General features: G+C 40.1%; 1 protein-coding gene across 3 annotated transcripts in view; it reads left to right on the forward strand.

Moving 5' to 3' along the window:
- The window catches only part of RASSF8 (Ras association domain family member 8), an 88,165-nt gene extending 68,980 nt beyond the window's left edge, over positions 1–19,185 (forward strand). For all 3 annotated transcript variants that reach the window (XM_068655919.1, XM_068655911.1, XM_068655902.1), the window contains 3 exons: positions 8,214–9,103; positions 12,656–12,800; positions 13,900–19,185. In XM_068655919.1, coding sequence (XP_068512020.1) covers positions 8,214–9,103; positions 12,656–12,800; positions 13,900–14,021 — 1,157 coding nt within the window. In that variant the 3' untranslated portion in view covers positions 14,022–19,185. The remainder of the gene's footprint in view (positions 1–8,213; positions 9,104–12,655; positions 12,801–13,899) is intronic.
- The last annotated feature ends 714 nt before the right edge of the window (positions 19,186–19,899 follow it).

Consider the following 19,899-nt stretch of genomic DNA (forward strand, 5'->3'; position numbering starts at 1 on the left):
AAAGCAACCATATGTCTGCTTCTTTGATTTGGCTTGTATGTACCAGTTTACCAGGAATAACTGTCACTCAAATTTGAATGGGAAGCTATTAAAATGTATTAGTTTAGTTCCCACCTGACATTTGGTGGTGGAAAGTAGCCAGTCTAAGTTGGCTTTCTCCTTGGTTGGCTCTGATCTTATTTTCCACTTCTCAGTCTGTCTCCTTCAGCAGTCACATAGTTTAGCAGGACTCAGTATTATTTTGTCTGCCTGTTAGTCTGTCTGCAAAGTTATTCTGATGCTCCTGTTGTTTTATTTTTCTTACGATATATTGTTAAGTTCTTGACTTAAGCAATGCAATCCCTGACCTCCCAACAGTACAACCTTCACTGAACCTGCAATATGAACTGCAATAGATAATATTGTTTGTGTTGAAGTGCAGCAGCAGGAATATCTGCAAATTAACTTATTTTACAGCTACATCTGCTGAAGAATGCACAAGCCAAAGATATTTGTCAGTACCTTTTGAAGACATCTGCAGCTCATGAAGCCTCTCATGGACAAACTAAAGCTGCCTCCGTTCTAGAGATAAGAAAAATAAAGCTGTACAATTTATTAAAAAATAGGAAAAATAAAATTAAAAAATAAATAGAATGGGTTCTGCTAGAAAGATATTTCTGGAGATCATCTGATTCAGCCCCCCTGCTCAAAGCAGGGTCACCTAGAGCAGGTTGCTCAGGACCGTGTTCAGTCAGGTTTTGAGTATGGCCAAGGATGGAGAATCAACAACCTGTCTGGGGAACCTGTGTCAGGGTTTGGTCACACTGGTCACACTCACAGTTAAGAAATGGAGTGTTTTGTTTTGTTTTGTTTTGTTTTCCTTCGTGCTTTGTTCTGCTACTTGATCAAATACATTTCTCCTGATCTCCCACTGTAGGGGAAGACCCCCAAAAAAAAAAGTTTTCATCTCTTTCCGTTCCAGCTCTTCTGTTATATCATGGGAAGTCAGTAGTAACCTACATCTTAACCAAACGAAAGCAGCAAGTCCAGCAAGTCATGTTAGGCTATACACTTTTGTATAAGATTCTGCCCTGTAGCCAAAGTATAGCCTAATCCCTTGGTATTGAATAGGAGTTCTGTCACTTAACTTGCCTATGTAATGCTCTTTGACCCATTCCTTACAAATTAGTTTCTGTCACTAGTGCTCTTTCAGTGGAAATGTCTGCACGTCTCTTCCTTTGAGGCTGTACTCCTGATGGATATCATTTGTGTTTCTTCTTCTTGCATGATGATCTCCTTCCCCTTTTGCCCTTTTCTTTATCATTGAGGAGTAGCAAATGATTGTATTCCCAGTTTCTGTACAAATTAGTTTTTCAGTTTTCGTTATGCTTGAAGCTAAAGGTTAAATCTCAAATAAACCTAATTTTTGTAAAAAAAAAAATAGTAAAATAAAATAAAATTCTTCGATTCCAGCAAAGCTGATTTAAAAAAAAAACAAAACACAAACAACACACAAACAAAAACACACACATATATTTTAACAAATGAGGAAGAGAATAATAATAATCAGACATAATTTTGGATAATGTTTTGTCTCAAACTTAGAGAGACAGTCTCCAGAAATGCCTTAGCTGGAGGGAGGGTCTCTGGAATTTTGGTCAATTAAGTCATAAAACTATCAGGTTACAAGTTTGCAGAGAGTGAATTCTCCTCGCACTGGTATCTTGAAGAATACTTGATATTACCTTTAATGAGTTTTATTCAGGGACACTATTTTTTTTTTTTAATTCAAGCTGCTTGCAGATTATGAAGTAAGATGAAAATTGACCTTACATACAAGAAAAGGTTGTTTTGTCATCAAAAACTAAGGCTTCAACACTTCAACATAATGCAAGAGTGTACCACAGTGCACAAATTAAATGGAAAACTGTGGATCTTGTTTTAAAAATACTTTTGTCAGGAGAGATTTTTTTAAATCACATCCATCGCTGTCTATTTTAAAAATGTATATTTGACAGCAAATTCTGCCTGTTTTTCTGCTTTCACTAGCTCTTCAGTGCATTCAGTGAAAATTGTGCTAAAACAGCTTCATATAAATTTTGCTTGCTTGTTTAAATTTTTCCTCTTAAATTGGTCCACTGAAAAAGATATGTGAAAAAGTTACTGATTTTTTTCACCTGCATGTGTGAAGAGATGGTTGGTGAATCCACTCAGTGCTTCACAAAGTTGTATACAAACTTACAGCCTGATGTGTATGGGCATGGTGGCTCCTCTCAAAATATACTGGGGGGGGGGACGGCAGGAGGGAGAAACAGGCTGCATACTAAAGATTGTGAGCTACTTGTGTTGGAAGTTAGTGTAGACAGATGTAGTTTAACATCAGAAGTTTTATTTAAAAAAAAAAAAAAAAAAACAACAAAAAACCACAAAACTTTTCCTATCTGTTTTCCATTCAGATCTTAAAAATAAATATTCTTTCAAAGGAATATGATGATGAATGGAGCAGCCACAAACACACTTGTCCTGTTTCTTCAGAAGTGGTGGTCTTCCAGTTCTAGCCCCATGAAGATTTTTACTGCATTTCTTGTGATTTCCTTCCCTTCTGGAGACTGGAGTGTGTCTTCTGTACCCCTAATGACATGTTTGGTTCCTAGAAAATGAATATTGTAGTCTAGAGAAGTGAATCTTGAATTTCAAACCAAAGTAGATTTTGGTTTGCCTTGCTGAACAGCAGTACAGCTGTCTCTCTTCAAAATTAAGCAAATGCAGCTGTCAAGTTTTTGTTGTTGTTGTAGTTGAGTATTCTTCCTGAAGATGAACTGGATGCATTTATGAAAATAAAGCAAAGACTTATTCATGCTGTTTTAAATATGCATTACAGCATTGTAAGGCTCAGCCAGAGCTCTATCTGGAAAAATCATGCCTCTTCAGTGTTGTCTCTTTTTATGTTCACCCCTTCCTCCAAACAATTTCTGCTAAAGCAAGTGCCAGAGCTCGCTGTCAAAGGCTTTGAGTAAAAAGAATCTGAGGTTGAATTGAATCATAGCAGTGAGTTTGAGGGGGGTTAGAAAAAGGGAATAGTATTTGTTGTGTACAAACTAAAGTTTTCAAACATTGGATTAATCATGTAGTGTACTGCTGAGAATCACTTAAAACCTGTGTAACTTTTCACCCCAGCTTTTCATTCTTTACTGGTTTAAGTAGCAATGTTGATAGAGATAATAGAAAGCACAAGAGAGCGGTCTGTGGTGGTGGTCCCAAAGTGTGCTCATGTGAACTTCATGGTTTTCTAGTTACAGGGTGGTTGGATGGGGTGATTTGTTGCCACCTTTGCTGATGTGGTCTGTCTAGTGTAGCAGTGGCACATGCAGCTAAGACCTGGGCTGGTTTATCTGCTTGCTACATCTTGCTGTCTGACCTGGGCCAAACTGCCTCCCCATCTTTGCTCTGCATTGCTTTGCATATTTAGGAAATCAGTATAACATAAGTGCATTACTGTGAGGTGCTTAGATGAAAGGCAGCTAGATGGATGAGATGACTTCAAGTGCTTTGTCTTGTCAGATTGCAATCAACTATTGTATACCCCATGTAAGAGAAAGGTTAACACTAATAAACCAAGGCTTCAGGCCTGATTAAGGCACACAAATGCATTGCAAGCACAGCTAGTCGTACTGAACCAAGTAGACTGCCTCACTGTCATTATATATGAAATATATTTTATATATTTCTGTGGGCATGTTTTACTAAGACTTCGACCCCCACTCTGATTTTCCTTGTTTTCTATGGTATGGATACATGCGTATGCAAAATATGGCATGAGTTAAGAAACCTGAGTAACACAAACTCTGTAACCTCTGTTTTAAAGCCTTTTTTTTTTTTTTTTTTTAATATTTCTAATCATTCTTGTGTACTTAATGAGTTTTGAGGTAGCTGGAATGATTTTTTTAAAATTTGCTATGGATGTTAAGTATCACATAGTGCATGAAATGTGAGCTTCATATTTTACAAATACTGAGCTCAAATCATACTGGGTTTATTAAAATAGCCACCAATTACTTTTCCATCAGAGCCATTAAAGATTCAGGAGTTGATGATGTTGTCCCTTGGTAAGGCAGAGCATTTTCTCTGAAGTGTTTGATATGTTAAGAGTGCCTGCAAAATTTTCCCCATGTACAATTCTTTTTTTTTATTGCTTTGTTCAGGAAGACAGCATCCTGTCTGGGGCTGTGGGTTACCCATGGGAAGCCAAGAAGGCCCAGACTGGGGAGAGGGTGTGTTCATCAGTGCCTCCCAGAGCTCTGGTCAGAAGAGGGGAAGCTGGAAGTGCAGCTGTGTGGCCTCTGGTGACAGAGGCCTGCTCTTGCCCACTCAGGCCCATTCTGTAGGGAAGGAGAGGTCCCTCCCCATGGGGAATGAGTGCTTGTCTCCCTACCCTTCCCAGAAATAATGTGAGACCAGAGCAAAGCCTCACCTGCCTGTACTGACTCAGTGCTGTAGGTCCTAGTCATGAAGCAGAAAAGAAAATTAAAGAAAAGATGAGCTTTTGTGCTTGAAATAACCTCATTATTAAAATTATTGAAGTAACCTCATATGGCCTGACTAGAACAGTAATTCAAAGAGCTCTGTTTTTACACGGTACATTGTGCTACCTGCATGCAGTGATGCGCCTGTCCCTGAAATGCTTTTTGTGTAAAGGTTCATGCCCCTTTGGGAAGGGGTGAAGGGATGATTCATTCCTGTACTGAAAAGCAGTATTGATGACCTCTCAAGTTAGAATCCTTCCAAAAGTGTTGCATGAGAAACATTGCTGCTACTAGTTTCCTTTGAATTCATTTTTCATTTTTGACAGCAGAAACAGTCGTTCATGTGTTCTTTTTCAGCTGCAAATATTAAAGCAGATAGAGAAGCTTGAAGTGAATAATAGTTGTGTGTCCTACTATATTCATGGAGTGTAATTAAGAAGTCCATCCCTTGAGAGTCTAAAAAGAAATGCTCAATTATATTGTTCCTGTGTTTCAATATTTTAATCACCGTTCATTGTAATGAAATCTGTGTTTAAATTACCAAATTAGGTCAATCTCAAACTAAGACTACATCAGTCAGGCACATGACATGGGCATTGAAATCTGTGGTGTCTGACTGTGCAGAGAAGCAGAGGTTAGTACAGGATGCTGGTTGTAGTGAGCTCTTTAATGGCTCATTGATCAAGTGATACCCGATAGCATTAGAAAGAGCTGAGTTCAAAACAGTGTACCCAGATTCACTGCAGGCTGTCAGAGTTCTGGAGTCCATATTTCCTTTTTTGATCTATTTCTCCCTTTTAAAATAAAAGATTGTTTTGAAGACATTCCGTTATTAATAGAGCCTGTGATAAGTTTTCATGCCAAGGTAGCTTTAGGTATAAACTTAACCTGTTAACCTTGACACTGACCCTTTCTGCAGATGCAAGGTGCTTTATGTATGTTGTAAATATATACATACTTTGTTATAGTTTGTAATCCATTGTTTTGCAAAACAGACATGAATTCTTGATGACTGTTTTGAGATGGCAATGTTACGTGGTCCATGTCAGGTTCAGCAGACCAGCACAGAATATTAATGAGAACTAGTTGGGCAGTGAATGGGATGTAGAGGCTCTCTGCTTCTCTCCAGTCCCTGAATCATTGTTTTCTGAGGAGGAAAGCGTAGAATACAGCACTGATGATGCTTGGTTTGTGCTGACTGGATTGTTTTCTCTACCATTCTCATTGGTATGGCATTTTGGTAAAGTATTAAAAAAATAATAATAAAAAATCATCTAATGTGTTTTAATAGTATACATTCTAAAAAAGTTTGTTTTCAGGCGTTGTAAGGGATCCACTAACAAGGCATGTACCTGCTGTGAACGTTGGTACAATAAAGCTGTGCTGTGTCAGCTTCTTGAATAGTCTGCTTCACTGCTTATCTAGCTTTATCTGAAGATATTTCATAAATCTGCATGAGATTAAATGTATGGAATATATAGCTTGTAAAAACACCGTATGGTTTAATGTATGTTGTACGTTGCTTATGTGAGGCACATAACATAAGTAAAACTAACAAGTTCATTTTTTAAATAAGGTTTGTGTGAATAAGGAAGGGCTGAGTTGTTCTGCCAGGTGCTGCATAAACACAAACAAGTCTGTTTCAGAAAGCTTTTGGACAACATACAAGACAAGAAGCAGCATACAGACATTGCACTGTTCTTTGTCAACAATCAAAGCAACCTGCTTTCTCCTTGCTAGTGGTAGCACTTCAAAAATAGCAGTTTGTTATAAGGATACCTGTATTCTTAAATATTCTGTCATTAGTTTTGAATCAGCTCACTCACCCTTTAATTTGTGAATTAATCCCCTCTAATGCAAGCAAACATCACTGTTGTGGTTTTCTAGGTATTGTTAAACACTGTCATAAATAGCCTGAATAGAGTAAACCTAGGTAATGATCTCAGATGAGGACAATTTTGTTTTAGACTAGTATTGAACTCCAGGTGTTGCTGTTGAACTGTGTAAATATGACTTTTACTAAATACTTTCCTTTATGTGGCTCTTGAGCATGGAGTTCATTATTTAGGACTGCATGTTGATTTGGAATCCTGATCTAAGATGGAAATAGTTCTTGGCAAGCACTTTGCTTAATTCCCTTTTTCATTTTTGGTTGAGATTGCTAGCTTTATTCCCTTCCCCCCTTTTCTGTTTTGCCTCTTATTATGTTTCTTTTAAGCAGTGCATTTAGTAGCAAAGTGAATAGAACTTGCATGCTGACCACTCCCCTAGTGGTACCCTAATTACAATTTTAAGACTTATTTGAACCTGGCTGTTTCTGACACAACAAGAACACTAGTAGCATTACCATGATTACAAGATGAAAGCTGAAAGCTTTTAAGATTAAGAAAATAGAGTGGAAAATACAACCTTTGTCCTAGGATCTGTAGCACACTTTCATTTTTCTTCCTTGGGGTTTTATTGTTAGTACACTGTGGCAAACAGCACTAGGTTTATTTTTCCTATAATAACACTGATGCCTACTACAAACCATAAATCTTAATGGGTCAACGAACAATATTGTGGGTTGGTGAAACAAACAAATAAATAACATCTGACTTTGTATCTTGGCATAATAAACTTGGTTTTGAAGTAGTTTATGACAATAAACTTTTAGATCTGTTTCTGAAAATGTGGGCTAAGCACAGTAGTATGTTTATCGATAGACTTTCATTTTTCCCCAGTGCTTACCTCAAGTCGTTTATTTATAAGGCATTAGGGGAGGTGGAATGTTTCCATGCTGCTTGCCCTGTTTTGCTGACTTCAATCATTTAAATCTTTGCATCTTCTTTGAGCTTTCACTCCTAACTTGGAAGTGAATGTGGATGCTTTGGCCTCTTATTTGGCCAGCTAACTATTGCTGGTGTGATCCACCAGCCAAAGCAATCCGCTTTCCAGATTGTGCCTGTCAAGCTGATTTTTGTTGTTATCTTCATCATGAACTACTTGTGAGAAAGTGAGATCAGAGGAGCCATTTCCAGCAAACTACCCGTTCACCTGGGGAGCTCTTTCAAAGGCTGGTCTGATGCTAGCAGATTTTAGGGGGCTACACCATGTGTCAATTGGTGTGGCAGAGCTTGCCTCCTACGGACTGGAGGTGGGGAATCTGTGCGAGTGTTGCGGTTGGAGGCCAGAGGCAGACTTCCAGCCCAAGACTGTACCCTGGGGGAAAGTGCAGGTGGAGAAAGTGAACAAAACACATCAGATGGACATCAGACACCTTTATTCCAACTCCCCCAACTCATAGTTGCATAAATGACTGGCATTTCAAGCGTGTATGTGCTGACATAAATTACCATTTAAATGATGGCCTGTCGTGGCAGTGGATATGTGTATGGCATTAAAATAGCAAACGATGTGTTTAGGGCTAGCGGTAACCACAGAACCGTTCCAAAATCCCCTGGGATAACGCGTGCTTTAAAACCAGTCGATTTTCGGCACCTTTTTGCCCGCGACGCCGTGGGCTTTCGCCCTCACGACGGAGACCGTGCGGTGTGGGTCGGTCCGTCCGTCCGTCCGTCCGTCCGTCCGTGGGAGCGCCCCGCGGGCCGTGCCGGGGAAGGGCCCCCGGGAGCCGCCGATGGGGCCGGCGGCGGGCCCTGCCCTACCTGGGGCGGCGGCGCCCCCTGGCGGGGCGGCCGCTGACGCCTGTCCCTGTTCCTGTCCCTTCAGGGCGCACCGGTCGCTACGCGCTGATCGAGAAGTGGCGGGACACCGAGCGGCACCTGGCGCCCCACGAGAACCCCGTGGTGTCGCTCAACAAGTGGGGGCAGTACGCCAGCGACGTGCAGCTGATCCTGCGCCGCACCGGGCCCTCCCTGAGCGAGAGGCCCACCTCGGACAGCGTGGCTCGCGGCCCCGAGAGGACTTTGTACCGGCAGAGCCTGCCACCCCTGGCCAAGCTGCGGCCCCCAAATGACAAAGCCATGAAGCGGAGGGAGCCGAAAAGGAAGTCCCTGACCTTCACTGGTGGGGCGAAGGGGCTAATGGACATCTTCGGTAAAAGTAAGGAGTCTGAGTTCAAGCAGAAGGTGCTCAACAACTGCAAAACGACGGCAGAAGAGCTGAAGAAGCTGATTCACCTCCAGACAGATACACTGCAGTGCATTGAGAAGCAGCTGGAGTCCAACGAGGCGGAGATCCGGTACTGGGAGCAGAAGTACAACTCCAGTCTGGAGGAAGAAATCCTCAAGCTAGAGCAGAAGATCAAAAGAAACGAAGTAGAGATCGAGGAGGAAGAGTTCTGGGAAAACGAGCTGCAGATCGAGCAAGAGAACGAGAAACAGCTAAAGGAGCAGCTCCAGGAGATGAGGCAGAGGATCCTAGAATGCGAGAGCAAGCTGAAGGACTACGTGTCGCAGATCCACAATATGGAGAGTGGCCTCGAAGCGGAGAAGTTGCATCGGGAAGTTCAAGAATCCCAAGTGAATGAAGAAGAGGTCAAAGAAAAGATTGAGAAGGTGAAAGGTGAAATTGATATTCAGGGCCAGCAAAGTTTACGATTGGAAAACGGCATCAAAGCTGTAGAAAGATCTCTGGGCCAAGCTACCAAACGGTTACAGGTAAGAACAACCTTTTTATCTATGGCTAAACAGAAGTCAAAAACCTGATTATAACATTTTTTTTTTCTAGCACAGATTTCAAGCTGACAAAGGAATGCATAAGAAACTTTCCATGGTGAACTTGGGTAAAAGGAAGAAAAAGTTGCTTCCATTTTCAAATTGCGATTCAGATTGCTTTGAAGAACAGTCAATTTTAATTTTATCTATCACAGACAACCTCTCCTTATTCACATGCAGGCTAAGTTCCTTCCCCATCAGTTAGAGCACGTTTGCTGCCATTCACTGACTGCTCAGTGACCTCTGAGAAATCATTCAGAGCATATCTTCACCATGCAGTGGAGTGTGATAGCAAAATACCAGAGCTAGTATCAGCCAAAGTAGCTGAGGGCAATGCAGCCGCATCCATGGCAATGCATCTGGCCCCTTTGCCCTGCTGTGAGGGAGTGTTCATTACCTCAGTGTAGCACTGTTACGCTGGTGAGTCTGCATTGTTCCACAGCTCAAAAAAAAAAAATCTCTTGCATGAACAATAGCACATTCAGCGCTAGCTGAGGGATGGTTGTATTGCAGGGTGCTGAACAGGACCATAGTGCTCTTGGCCGAACTCTTTTAAAAGCATTTGTCTTCAAACCTCTGTTGATTTAGGGTGAGATAACTTGAGAATTTAGGCCCCAGCTCTTGGCAGATCAGTGCGTTATATTAAGTTTCAGGGAAACTGGCACCACCATAGCCTTTTCTGAAGCTAAACTTCGGATTGTTGTTGGTTATTTCTGCTACCAAAGATGATGAATTAAAAAGTACAGTCCAAAGGCAGCATCTGGATAGTAGATGGATGTAGAGTTAAAACAGCTGCTATCTTACAGGGACATTGTTTTAAAGAGCAGCATCTCCCTTTTCCTGTCCAGCTTGCCAGTGTTCAGGATTTTCTCTCCACATCAGGCAGTTGTGGCACGTGTCACAAGAGAATCCAGTCTCTACTTCCTTTCAAGAGCTGATGATATCTCTTGGAAATTAATAGAGCACGAAAGAATAAATATAAATGGAAATACAGCTGCTAGCAGAGAGGTGAAGGAGAGATTGTAACTCTGGGGATCAAATCCTAGACTTTTAACGTACCACGTAAGATAAGACTGAGGAACCAACACATCCATTTGAGTTGTGATTCTGGCAGTATTCCTGGGATTCACAATCACTGTATTTCACAGGGCTGCAGTTGCAATCAGATAATTCCACTATAAATATGTAAAGGGATTTTGCATCCTTACTCCTGAGCACCCAGAACCATGTGTATAAGTTGTCTTTACAAAATGAGTGAGAAAAATGTGATCTTTTCACCTAAAGCAAAACAGATGAAAACTGTAAGCAGTTCTGGCCGTATTTTTCTAGCCTAGAGAAATTATGCATACAGATTTCTGCTAACTGAAATTATTGAGTCCTCAGTAACACTCACTGAGGCTATGATTATGTTCAGAATGTTCTGTGTTACATTCCTTTTGTAGGCAAGGGTTTCACTTTCTTATGGAAGCTCCTGGTAAGTTCAGGTCTTTCAAGCTTGTAAACTTAAAGGTGCATTGATCTGGAAGATCAGAATGAAATAAATTCAGCTCTGTATTACATAGTTTTGGGAGCTAGAAATAGAGAAATAGCTTCTTGCGTGCTGAAAGTTAAATAATATTATAACTGATAGAACTAATTGATACGAAAATAGAAAAGTTGAGATGGGGTTTTTAGACCTTTCAATATGAAAGAAAATGTTAGTTCACTATACTGAAAGTGATGAGAACACAGCTGGCATTTTTAATAGACTTTTCAGAAATGTCTGGTGATTTGCCTTACCTCTTACGTCATTCCTTTTCTTTACCATCCTCCCACCCCCACCAGTAGAGATAGCTTTCCAAAATGTGAGGCTATGTTCAGTTATGGATTAGATGCAGAATTATGCTCTCCTTTTTTTCTAGAGAAAGATGTTGAATGCAAAACCAACCCACCAATCAAAAAATAAAAATAAAAAAAAGAACCCCCCATCCTACTTCAAGTAAAAGATCTCACTAAGGTTTCACAGGTATATATTAAATTCACATCTTAAATCAACAGGATTTGGGGGCAATACTTAACATTTTTTAGCTTATTTCCTGAAAGAGTTGAGAAATGTCAAGAACAGATTATTTATCATGTTCTGTTACCCTGCATATTGCAGTGATTATTTTTTTAAGCTGAATTCTCTTCAGTGGCAACTTTGTTCCAACCTCATAAAATGTGGCACTGCAGAATTAGCCTTGTAGTAATTAAAGACAAGTGAGATTTTTTTTTGTCTCCTAAGTGCCCAGTTGTAGGTCTAAAATAAATTGAAGAATTTTTCTGTAAAATTATCCTAAAGTTTGGAGATGGCCTGATCCCATTTCTCAGTCCAGTTCCTCTGAAAGCTTATAGCAAATGAATGGAAGCAAGCGTAGCTCAGAGTTGGGACCAACCACACGATCTGCGTTGATTGAACCTGTCAGGCAAAAACGCATCAGTGACAAAGCCACTGACACTTGCAAAGTCCTAATTTAAATATCAGATCACTTTGGTCAATTTTCTTCCTAACTGTAGAATTAAATTGCTACCATGATGCAAGATTGAAGTGAATAAGGGCTATCTGGGACTATTTCTACAACATATCCACAAAGCTTTTTTCCCCCAGTCCTTGTGTAATTTCACATATAATTCTGCTTACACCAGATAATTAGAGAAAATAAGGGTGACCCAACCTTCCTGTGTCACCAAAATGGGAGTGCAGCAGTATTCACTGAATGGAAATGCCTGTGGATGTGTTGCCTGGCTAGCTAGCCCATCACTTGTGTGGCCAGTTAGGCAAAGCCCATCCTGGCTGTTGAAGGCATCCCCATGCAGCCTTCTGCTAATGAAGCTGGGTCTGGGGTGGAAGAAAAATCCTACTGCAAGACTATCATAATCTGTTGGAGCTGTAGGTGCTGCGTATCGTGCCAGAATTACAAAGCATTGAAGGAGAGCCTAAATAATCATCCTTCGTACTTGTGCAGGGTTGGATAACTAGCCAGGATTTGGCCTCACTCTGCTAGTGTTTCTAGCAGAGTGAGACAGTTTTGTCCATCAGAATTTACAGTCAGCGTAGAAAATGCAAAGGACAAGAAGAGAGAGGAAGTATTCTCTTTTTAGGAACAGAAGAGCTAAATGAGCTATCCATGTTGTGATGGGCACTTTCGGCAGAGCTTGCTCTTTTTTTTTTTCCCACACTTTTATTTGCTTTTCTGAGGTGATAAGAAACATCCACTAGTCATTCAAAAAGCAATATAAATAGACCACTAGTAACCCCAAGTAAGAAGTAGTAGTGAGCATTGACTTGCTTTCTAAATTACAAGAGTAAAACAGCTTTCAATGCTTTCATTTGCATTTGAATTTTAAAAAAAAACATAAAACGCACACATGTTTTCTCTTTGAAAGGAGGAACTACATGTTGTCCAATTGCAAACAGTCTTGAAATGCTGCTTTTTGCTTGCTGCTGCTCAGCAAATATTTTCTCTTTCCTGGCAGGACAGGGAACAAGAACTGGAGCAACTGACAAAGGAGCTGCGACAGGTCAATCTCCAACAGTTTATCCAGCAAACAGGAACGAAGGTCACGGTGCTGCCTGCAGACCCCATTGAGGTGGAGGCCCCACATGTGGAGCTCGAGAGAGGTGCAATGCTCAGAATGGTTTTGGTGGGAGGGAGAAGGGGATGACAACACGTGTACATGCTGCATTACTGCTAGTCCTCACACATCAAGTGTATGCTTGGTTAGCAAAGAAGCTAGCAAAATATTAACGGAGAATGGTGTGAAATATTTCTCCTAATCTCAAGGGTTTAGCAAGCTATAAATACAGCACAGTATGTTGGTAGCTTCTCTCTCACTGTGCCTAAGCCTGTGTTTGTCCCATCTGTAGTGTGTTAGGCCATTATCTCTCAAATATGGCCAATGTGGCTGCTGGCACGTAGGGTGGTTGCATGTCTGACATTGCTCGTCATCTGGTTTCTTCCTCTTCTGGGGGGTTATGTTGTCAGTTTAGAAAAAGGAATGCATCTGGATCTCAAGAAATCCCAGACAGCAGCTGCATGGGAATAGGATCTAACCCAGCTGGGCGTCCAGGCACCTGCACAGATGGCTGTTAACAGCATGTGCAGACTGACTTTGCCCGCGGTGAGATCAGTGCATTCTGCATATGCCCACAGCTGAATTCAGAATTTTCTGCTCAGGAACATGGGAGCACTTTAAATGCATGCAAGAACCGGCACAAGCAGAAACTGCTTTCTGTTGCCTCTGCTGTGTTGTGCCTTATCTAGTGGTCTGCTTACATAGACCTGTTTGTCTCAGCGTTCCCTTTAGCTGTAAACTTTCAAACCAAAAGGTATTGGTAGGGTAAGAAGGTGGGAAGAGGAGACAAAACAACCAGGCCTTAAACATCAGCACTTGAAGAGTATGAAGTTTCTCTTTCAAGTGTGCAGGAAGCATTGAGTTTATGTACAGGTACAAGTTCTTTCTGCACATTGCTACATAAATGTATTGCATGTGTATGTGTTCCTTGTGGAAGGGTAATTATATTGAGTAGATATACCTCTATTTTGCAATGAGTGGGAAGTGTGCACCTCAGATCTCATCGCTTCCTAGTCAGGTATTTGGGTTTTTTGGTGTGTGTGGTATTCTTTTTCTAACCTGCACAACTAAGCAGGAAGAAGACAGGTGTTCTACGGATGCTGCTCTTGATGATGACTTTTCTAATTGCTGTCTTTCTTGTGCAGAGCCAACATTTCAGTCTGGGTCATTGAAGCGCCCTGGCTCATCGAGGCAGCTCCCCAGTAACCTTCGGATTCTGCAGAATCCCTTGTCGTCTGGTTTTAACCCGGAGGGCATTTACGTATGACAGTATATACCTCTTCTGGAGAGGACCTAGCAAGGTACCCTGGACAAGATACACTTGTTTTATTCTGCCAATGATGAATGGAAGAAGCTTTTTTCTGTTAAGCCACCATGTGTTTTTTTTTCTTCCTCCAACATACCACTTGGAGCCATACCCTGTGCACTGATGCTAAAGAGACAGGAACTGTCTCAATTCTTAATTGGCAACAATGAACTTGCTGTCACGCAGCTAGAGTGCAAAAACCTTCATTTGTTTTTGCTACTTCAGAAGTGTTCGGGAAAGTATTATTCCATGTATAGGCGTAAATAAAAGACTGAGGGTGAAGGAAACCATGTATGCAGCTGATCTGAGGTTTAATTTATTCCATTTAATCAATGGACGTGTGAATGTTGACCTTTTATATTTTTTTATTTTTAACTTGTGAATAATCATGTATGGTTGTACATCCGTCTGACAAGGTGACTTTAACTTGCATGTACAAACATCCACCATTTGATCAAGTACAACAACTTGCAATGCAGAGAGTTGTTTTGAGTGCTGAACTTTTAAGATGGTTTCTCACCACTGACTTTGTTAATTTCTGTTGTGGGTCGTGTGTCCTGTTCCATCCATTGCTACCTTTTAAGGCTTGAAAAGTGAGTCTGTGGGATTTACTTGCTGTTGAGTCTGCCTTGAATGAAGCACCTAGTGTTCAAAAGACTTGTGGAATTTAAACCTTGGCTTGGTAAGAATATTTACAGCATATGATTGAGGATGCACTAGTTAGATGATATTTTATTATATAGAATGTATATTTGAAATATTTTGCCACATTGTATATGCCTTTTGAGAAAAGAACAAGTAAGAAATTGTCTTCATTTATCTCACCAAAAGAGAGTAGGAGGCTTTCACTGTGTGTGATTTTGTACTTTATTTTTACCACTAGCCATTACAGTGTTCTTGTTTTGCAATAAATCTTGCTGTTGGAGGAGAGAAAACAAAACAACACAAATGAGCATCCTCTTCCAGCTTTCCAGAATTCACTTAAGTTTTGTGGAGGGAAGAAATCTGGCAGAGTCCTGTGAAGTGAATAGCAGAGCTTCTACTGACTTGAGCAGGGCCAGGATTTTATTCCAGGTCCCCAGTAATAAATGGTAGGCTTTAGTCCCTTTGAAAGATGTATTTCTACTTAGTCAGTTATAGATCATAAAGCTTACAAGAAGGAAATTTGGAAATCTGGATTTTTTTTTATTTTAACAACAACAAAAAAAAAGTGATAATATTACATCTTGATGTCACTATAATGCAATCACAGCTAAGCAAAGTTTTTGACAAAATGGCTTCTGTGCAGAAAGAAAGATACTACCAAGTAGCATGTTAGTTATAGGCCTCGACATTGATTGAGAGTGTGCACACCAAGTCTCCAGAGAGAGTTTCTGGCATCAGTGAGACACTTGATATACATTAGGAGGCTACAACCTTGTGGATGAGTCAGAGAATGGGTGGGCCTTACCTAGTTGCATTTTGATTTCGGATTGCTGTTTTAGTAGGAACTCAAACTATTATCCACACATTTGAGTTCACCTTGACATGACAGGACTCACAGTATGTTCACTGCAGTATTTAATACTTAGGTCCCCAGCACATAAATGCAAAGGGTAACCCCAGACTTCAGTGGGTGGCAAAATGACAAAACTCCTGATGCCTTTTGTTAGGTGAGGATTTTACCACTGGTAGGAAACTCCCAGCTTTTTGCCATAGAAAATGCTGAAGAATTTTAAACTCCTAGCATCCTCTTGTGTCAATTTACTGATGTGCAGATAAATGTTAATTTAAATTTCCTTCTTCTTTTTTTTTTTTTTTTTGAAGGGGGGACTTTAAAAAAGGAACTTCTTTTAAAAGAAAAAGAAACAACAAAAAAAAAGGAAAGTCCTAGTCATAGTGACAAATGGAAGCTTTATAAGATATAGTAGATGAAGGACTCCTGAGTGTTTAATGCATTTTTCCTTTCCACTTATTAATAGCATCATATATTCTAAAAATGCTGCTGTATTTAGACTAACAGCAACAGATAAGGCTGTGAATATATAAAGGACCTTTCCAAATGGACTCTGAATTTTTAATGGTTAAATTATCAGGTCTTTTTTTTTCCTCGTGAGTAACTGGAAAATGAGATGTTCCTACCCGAGTAATCTTTGCAGTGCTCACAGATTTTACTGTTAGTTATCACAATTCTGTGCTCATGTTTACTGTGCCCATAACTTTGTATGAAAAAGAGAATGTGTATATATATAAATATATATATTAAAAAAGTGTAAAATATACATAGTTTGGGGACGATATCTGTCCAAGGTACTTGAGCATATATGCCTTACATTCTGGGTTCAATTTACAGAAAAAAAATGGCCGTCTCCAGTGGATATCTTGCATCTTCAGCACCTCCTCTTGACATTAGAGAACTGAGGCACTCAGCACCTTGCAAAGTCTGGCCCGAATTATGCTGCATGGGGGCACAGGGGGACACAAGGAAAAGCCTGTTGCAATCTCAGCCTTGTACTGAGATGAAGCAATTTTAAGGCAGATCAGTGTACTTACCCAGCTAGTGCTTGTGTCATACTTTAAGTAACTGATCCGTCTCCCACAGATATCAGTTTGAAGTTATTGAACTCTTGGATCATAAAAGCTGCCCTCTTTTTCTGCCAGGCTGTTCTTTAGGTTGGAGAGAAGAGGAAAAGGATTTAAAGGAAGGGGAGGAGCAGCTTTGGAGGTCTTGAGTTACAGCTTTGTAATAGAACCTAGGAAGGATTTTCCCATTTAAGTTTTGTTTTTGTTTTTGTTTTTTTGTTTTAAAGGTATCTGCTGGTTGCAGCAGCCATTTGACAGAAGGGCCAGCCTGGAGCTGGCTCAGGAGTGACCACTGCATCATTGAGTGGACCCTCCATATCAGGGCTTTAGCATATGTCAAGGTGATCTAGAAAACATTTACAGTTTCAACCACTGTTGTTGTGGGTAAGGAGAGGCGTTCGTATCTGAACATTTGTGAGACAGTGACAAATTCACGACCCCCTCTTCCCCCCCTCCTGTTGCTTATTAAATTTCACCCAGGTTAAAGTTTGTAGCATTTGCACCCTCTCTGTAAATAAACCAAAAAGAAATGGCATGCCCTTTCATTAAATGTGAATTGAATAATGTATTAGTTATAAAATTTCCTCACATTATGGTGGTAAGAGTTTTGCTTCTGATCAACTACAGAACCTCACTCTTTCTTTACAAAAATAGAAAATTTCATTTTCGGAAGTGTTTCAAACCTCCTCATGGGGCATTAGCAAAAAGGAAGCTACACATGCTAATTCTAACAAGTGCCATATTATGTACTGGCCAGCATGATAGTTCTTTTGTTTGCTTTAAATAGTTGAATACACAAGCACTATTTTCCAGTGCACAGGGAATTTATATGGAGAACTCCTGTAATTTATTACTAATGATAATTAACTGTGTTACCTCTCTCATCTGTGAGGATACAGTTTATTTTCACTGGTTGTTGGGGGAAAAAGGGGAGAGTGATTGTTTGGCAAGCCCATAGGGTAAGGCTGAGGTAAACATTCTAACATGCCCAAGCAACGGAGAAATGCAAGTCCTACTTTGAAAAGTGAGCCAGGAACCTGCCTCCCATTACCTTTCAGTGGGACTTAGGTTCCCAAGTGCCTGAATTGCTTCTGAAAATGCTGATAGCTTTGAGATTACTTGCTTTACTAAACCCTAGCAAGTTGGAAGAAAGTTCTTCAGCAAGAGACCTATCACTAGCATTAGCAATATGCAAACATGTTTTCATTGTGAAGTAAGAGGGAAAAGATCGTTTAGTGAAATAAATCTCCTCTTAGGGCACTAATTGCCTTCTTTTTATTGTGAAGAGTATTGCATTATTTTAGTGAACTGGGATCATAAGAGTATGAGCAAAATATTGATCTTGTCATTTTTAGTGAGTTATCTTGAAGCATATAAATTCCTGATGTGCATTAACTTGAGTGAATTGGGCCTTAATGATCAATATAAATAACAAAACTGTATTCAGATATTTTTTTCCATAAAATAGTCTCTAATAGTCTGTACTGTATTAAAATAAGTGTTAAAGTGTTACTTTTATATTACACTTTTATTTTTTTTTTAGAACATTGAAACATGCATGTTTATTCTATTTGCTACAGTATTTTAATGTTTTGGATGAAGGCCATCGGTTGTATGGAGATGACAAAACAATCATTCTGTCTATTTATTCAGTATTGCTGCTTAAAGTTTTCAAAATAAAGCTTTCAATGCCAATATAGTGACTAATTGAAAGCTGTTCTAGCTCTCTTCAGACCTATTTTCTATGTTTATATAAACCTAAAGAAGTGAAACTTGGTATATAAACTGTTATACCAGCGAAGAATTGTTGCAATAATGTTGTGGGAATGGTTGAGGGTATGTGTGTGTGGTATATACATAAATACATGCATGCAGTGAATGCATTTAGGCCTTGAGTAAATGAAGTGCTAAAGAATGTTCAAATCCTTTGCCATCTTGCAAGCAACTTACATGTGTGACCAAATACTGGCTAATGCATCGTACTAGTGTGCAGTGCTTATGAGAGACACAGCAAGTAGATGTGGTTGTAAAGATCTGGGGCCCTTTGAACCAAATATGGCTTGACCATATTCTTGAGAATTCCATAGATGTGTTTCTGAACTGGGCCTAAAAGTGTATTCTGATGGAAAAATCTTTACGTTGCAGCAAAGATGTCTCATTTCAAGCATAGCCAGTACCTCTGAAGGTACCTCTGAAAATTCAAAGAGTTCTGAGATGGGCAGAGGGTTCTGAGATGGTTCAAGTATGGCCACTGTATTTAGTAGAGGGTATCAAAATGCAGAGAATAACACTCACCTTCATGAATATGGTCACCCAGTGAAACTAATGGGTCTCTAACTGGACGACTTGAGTTGCTGAAGCTTTAACATTGAGAAGCAATGCCAATTAACTGTGAAAACATTAATGAGCATTTGATTACTGCTCTGCTTCAGTGCAGGATAAAAATCTGTACTATGTGTAACTATATTTTGTCATTTTAAAAAGCTTCTATTTTTGATTATTCTCATGAACAGTTGATGAAAGATATTGAATATGCTCCCATACAATAAATTCCCCTCTGAAACTTTGGGTCTTTACAGTTCATGGTTTGCTGGAATTGCACTATACATCTCGCGGACATCTCGCATACGGCTACTGGAACTGTGTCCATCAAAGAAGAAGGTGATGTTCTGTATGTCCAGACCTCAAATGCTTCCAGAAACGGCCTTATGTTGAGCATTAGGGCGCTGAATGCTCCCAGATGGCAATTTACTTGGGGGCAAGGGACATGCAGATGGTCAGTGTGAGGCCTCCACCAGAAAGTGTGCACAAACTATATTTTCAGTATAAATGCTGCCTGGGAACCGGAAGAGATGGAGGAGCTTGTTTTCACATGAGGAGCTATTACAAAGATTAATATTCATCCCAAAATGATAGAATTGGTCTGCAACTCAGGTGAAGTTTAACTTTTAAAGCAGAGAGGCAGGGGTTTGTTTGGAGATGATCAAGGAGAGGAATTGAACAGCCAGAATCTTCACAGAAAAGAAAAAAAAAACACATGCACACACAAAAAAAAGGTGCACGCATGCTTCAGCAGGAAGAAATCAAGCTTTGAGCAAGGAACTGAAGGCTCGGTTCAGGCTTAATTCTTGTGCTGAAGACACCAGAGCCTGTGAAGATCCCTTGAGTTTATTTTTGTTGATCAAGGCAAGGAACTCATCACAGCCAGGGAATTGTTATTTGAGCTATCCATATACAGTCCGTAGTCTAATATCCTACCAACCATCTTTTCCTAAAC

The sequence above is a fragment of the Anas acuta genome, chromosome 1 (genome assembly GCF_963932015.1).
Source record: "Anas acuta chromosome 1, bAnaAcu1.1, whole genome shotgun sequence".
NCBI lineage: Eukaryota > Metazoa > Chordata > Aves > Anseriformes > Anatidae > Anas > Anas acuta.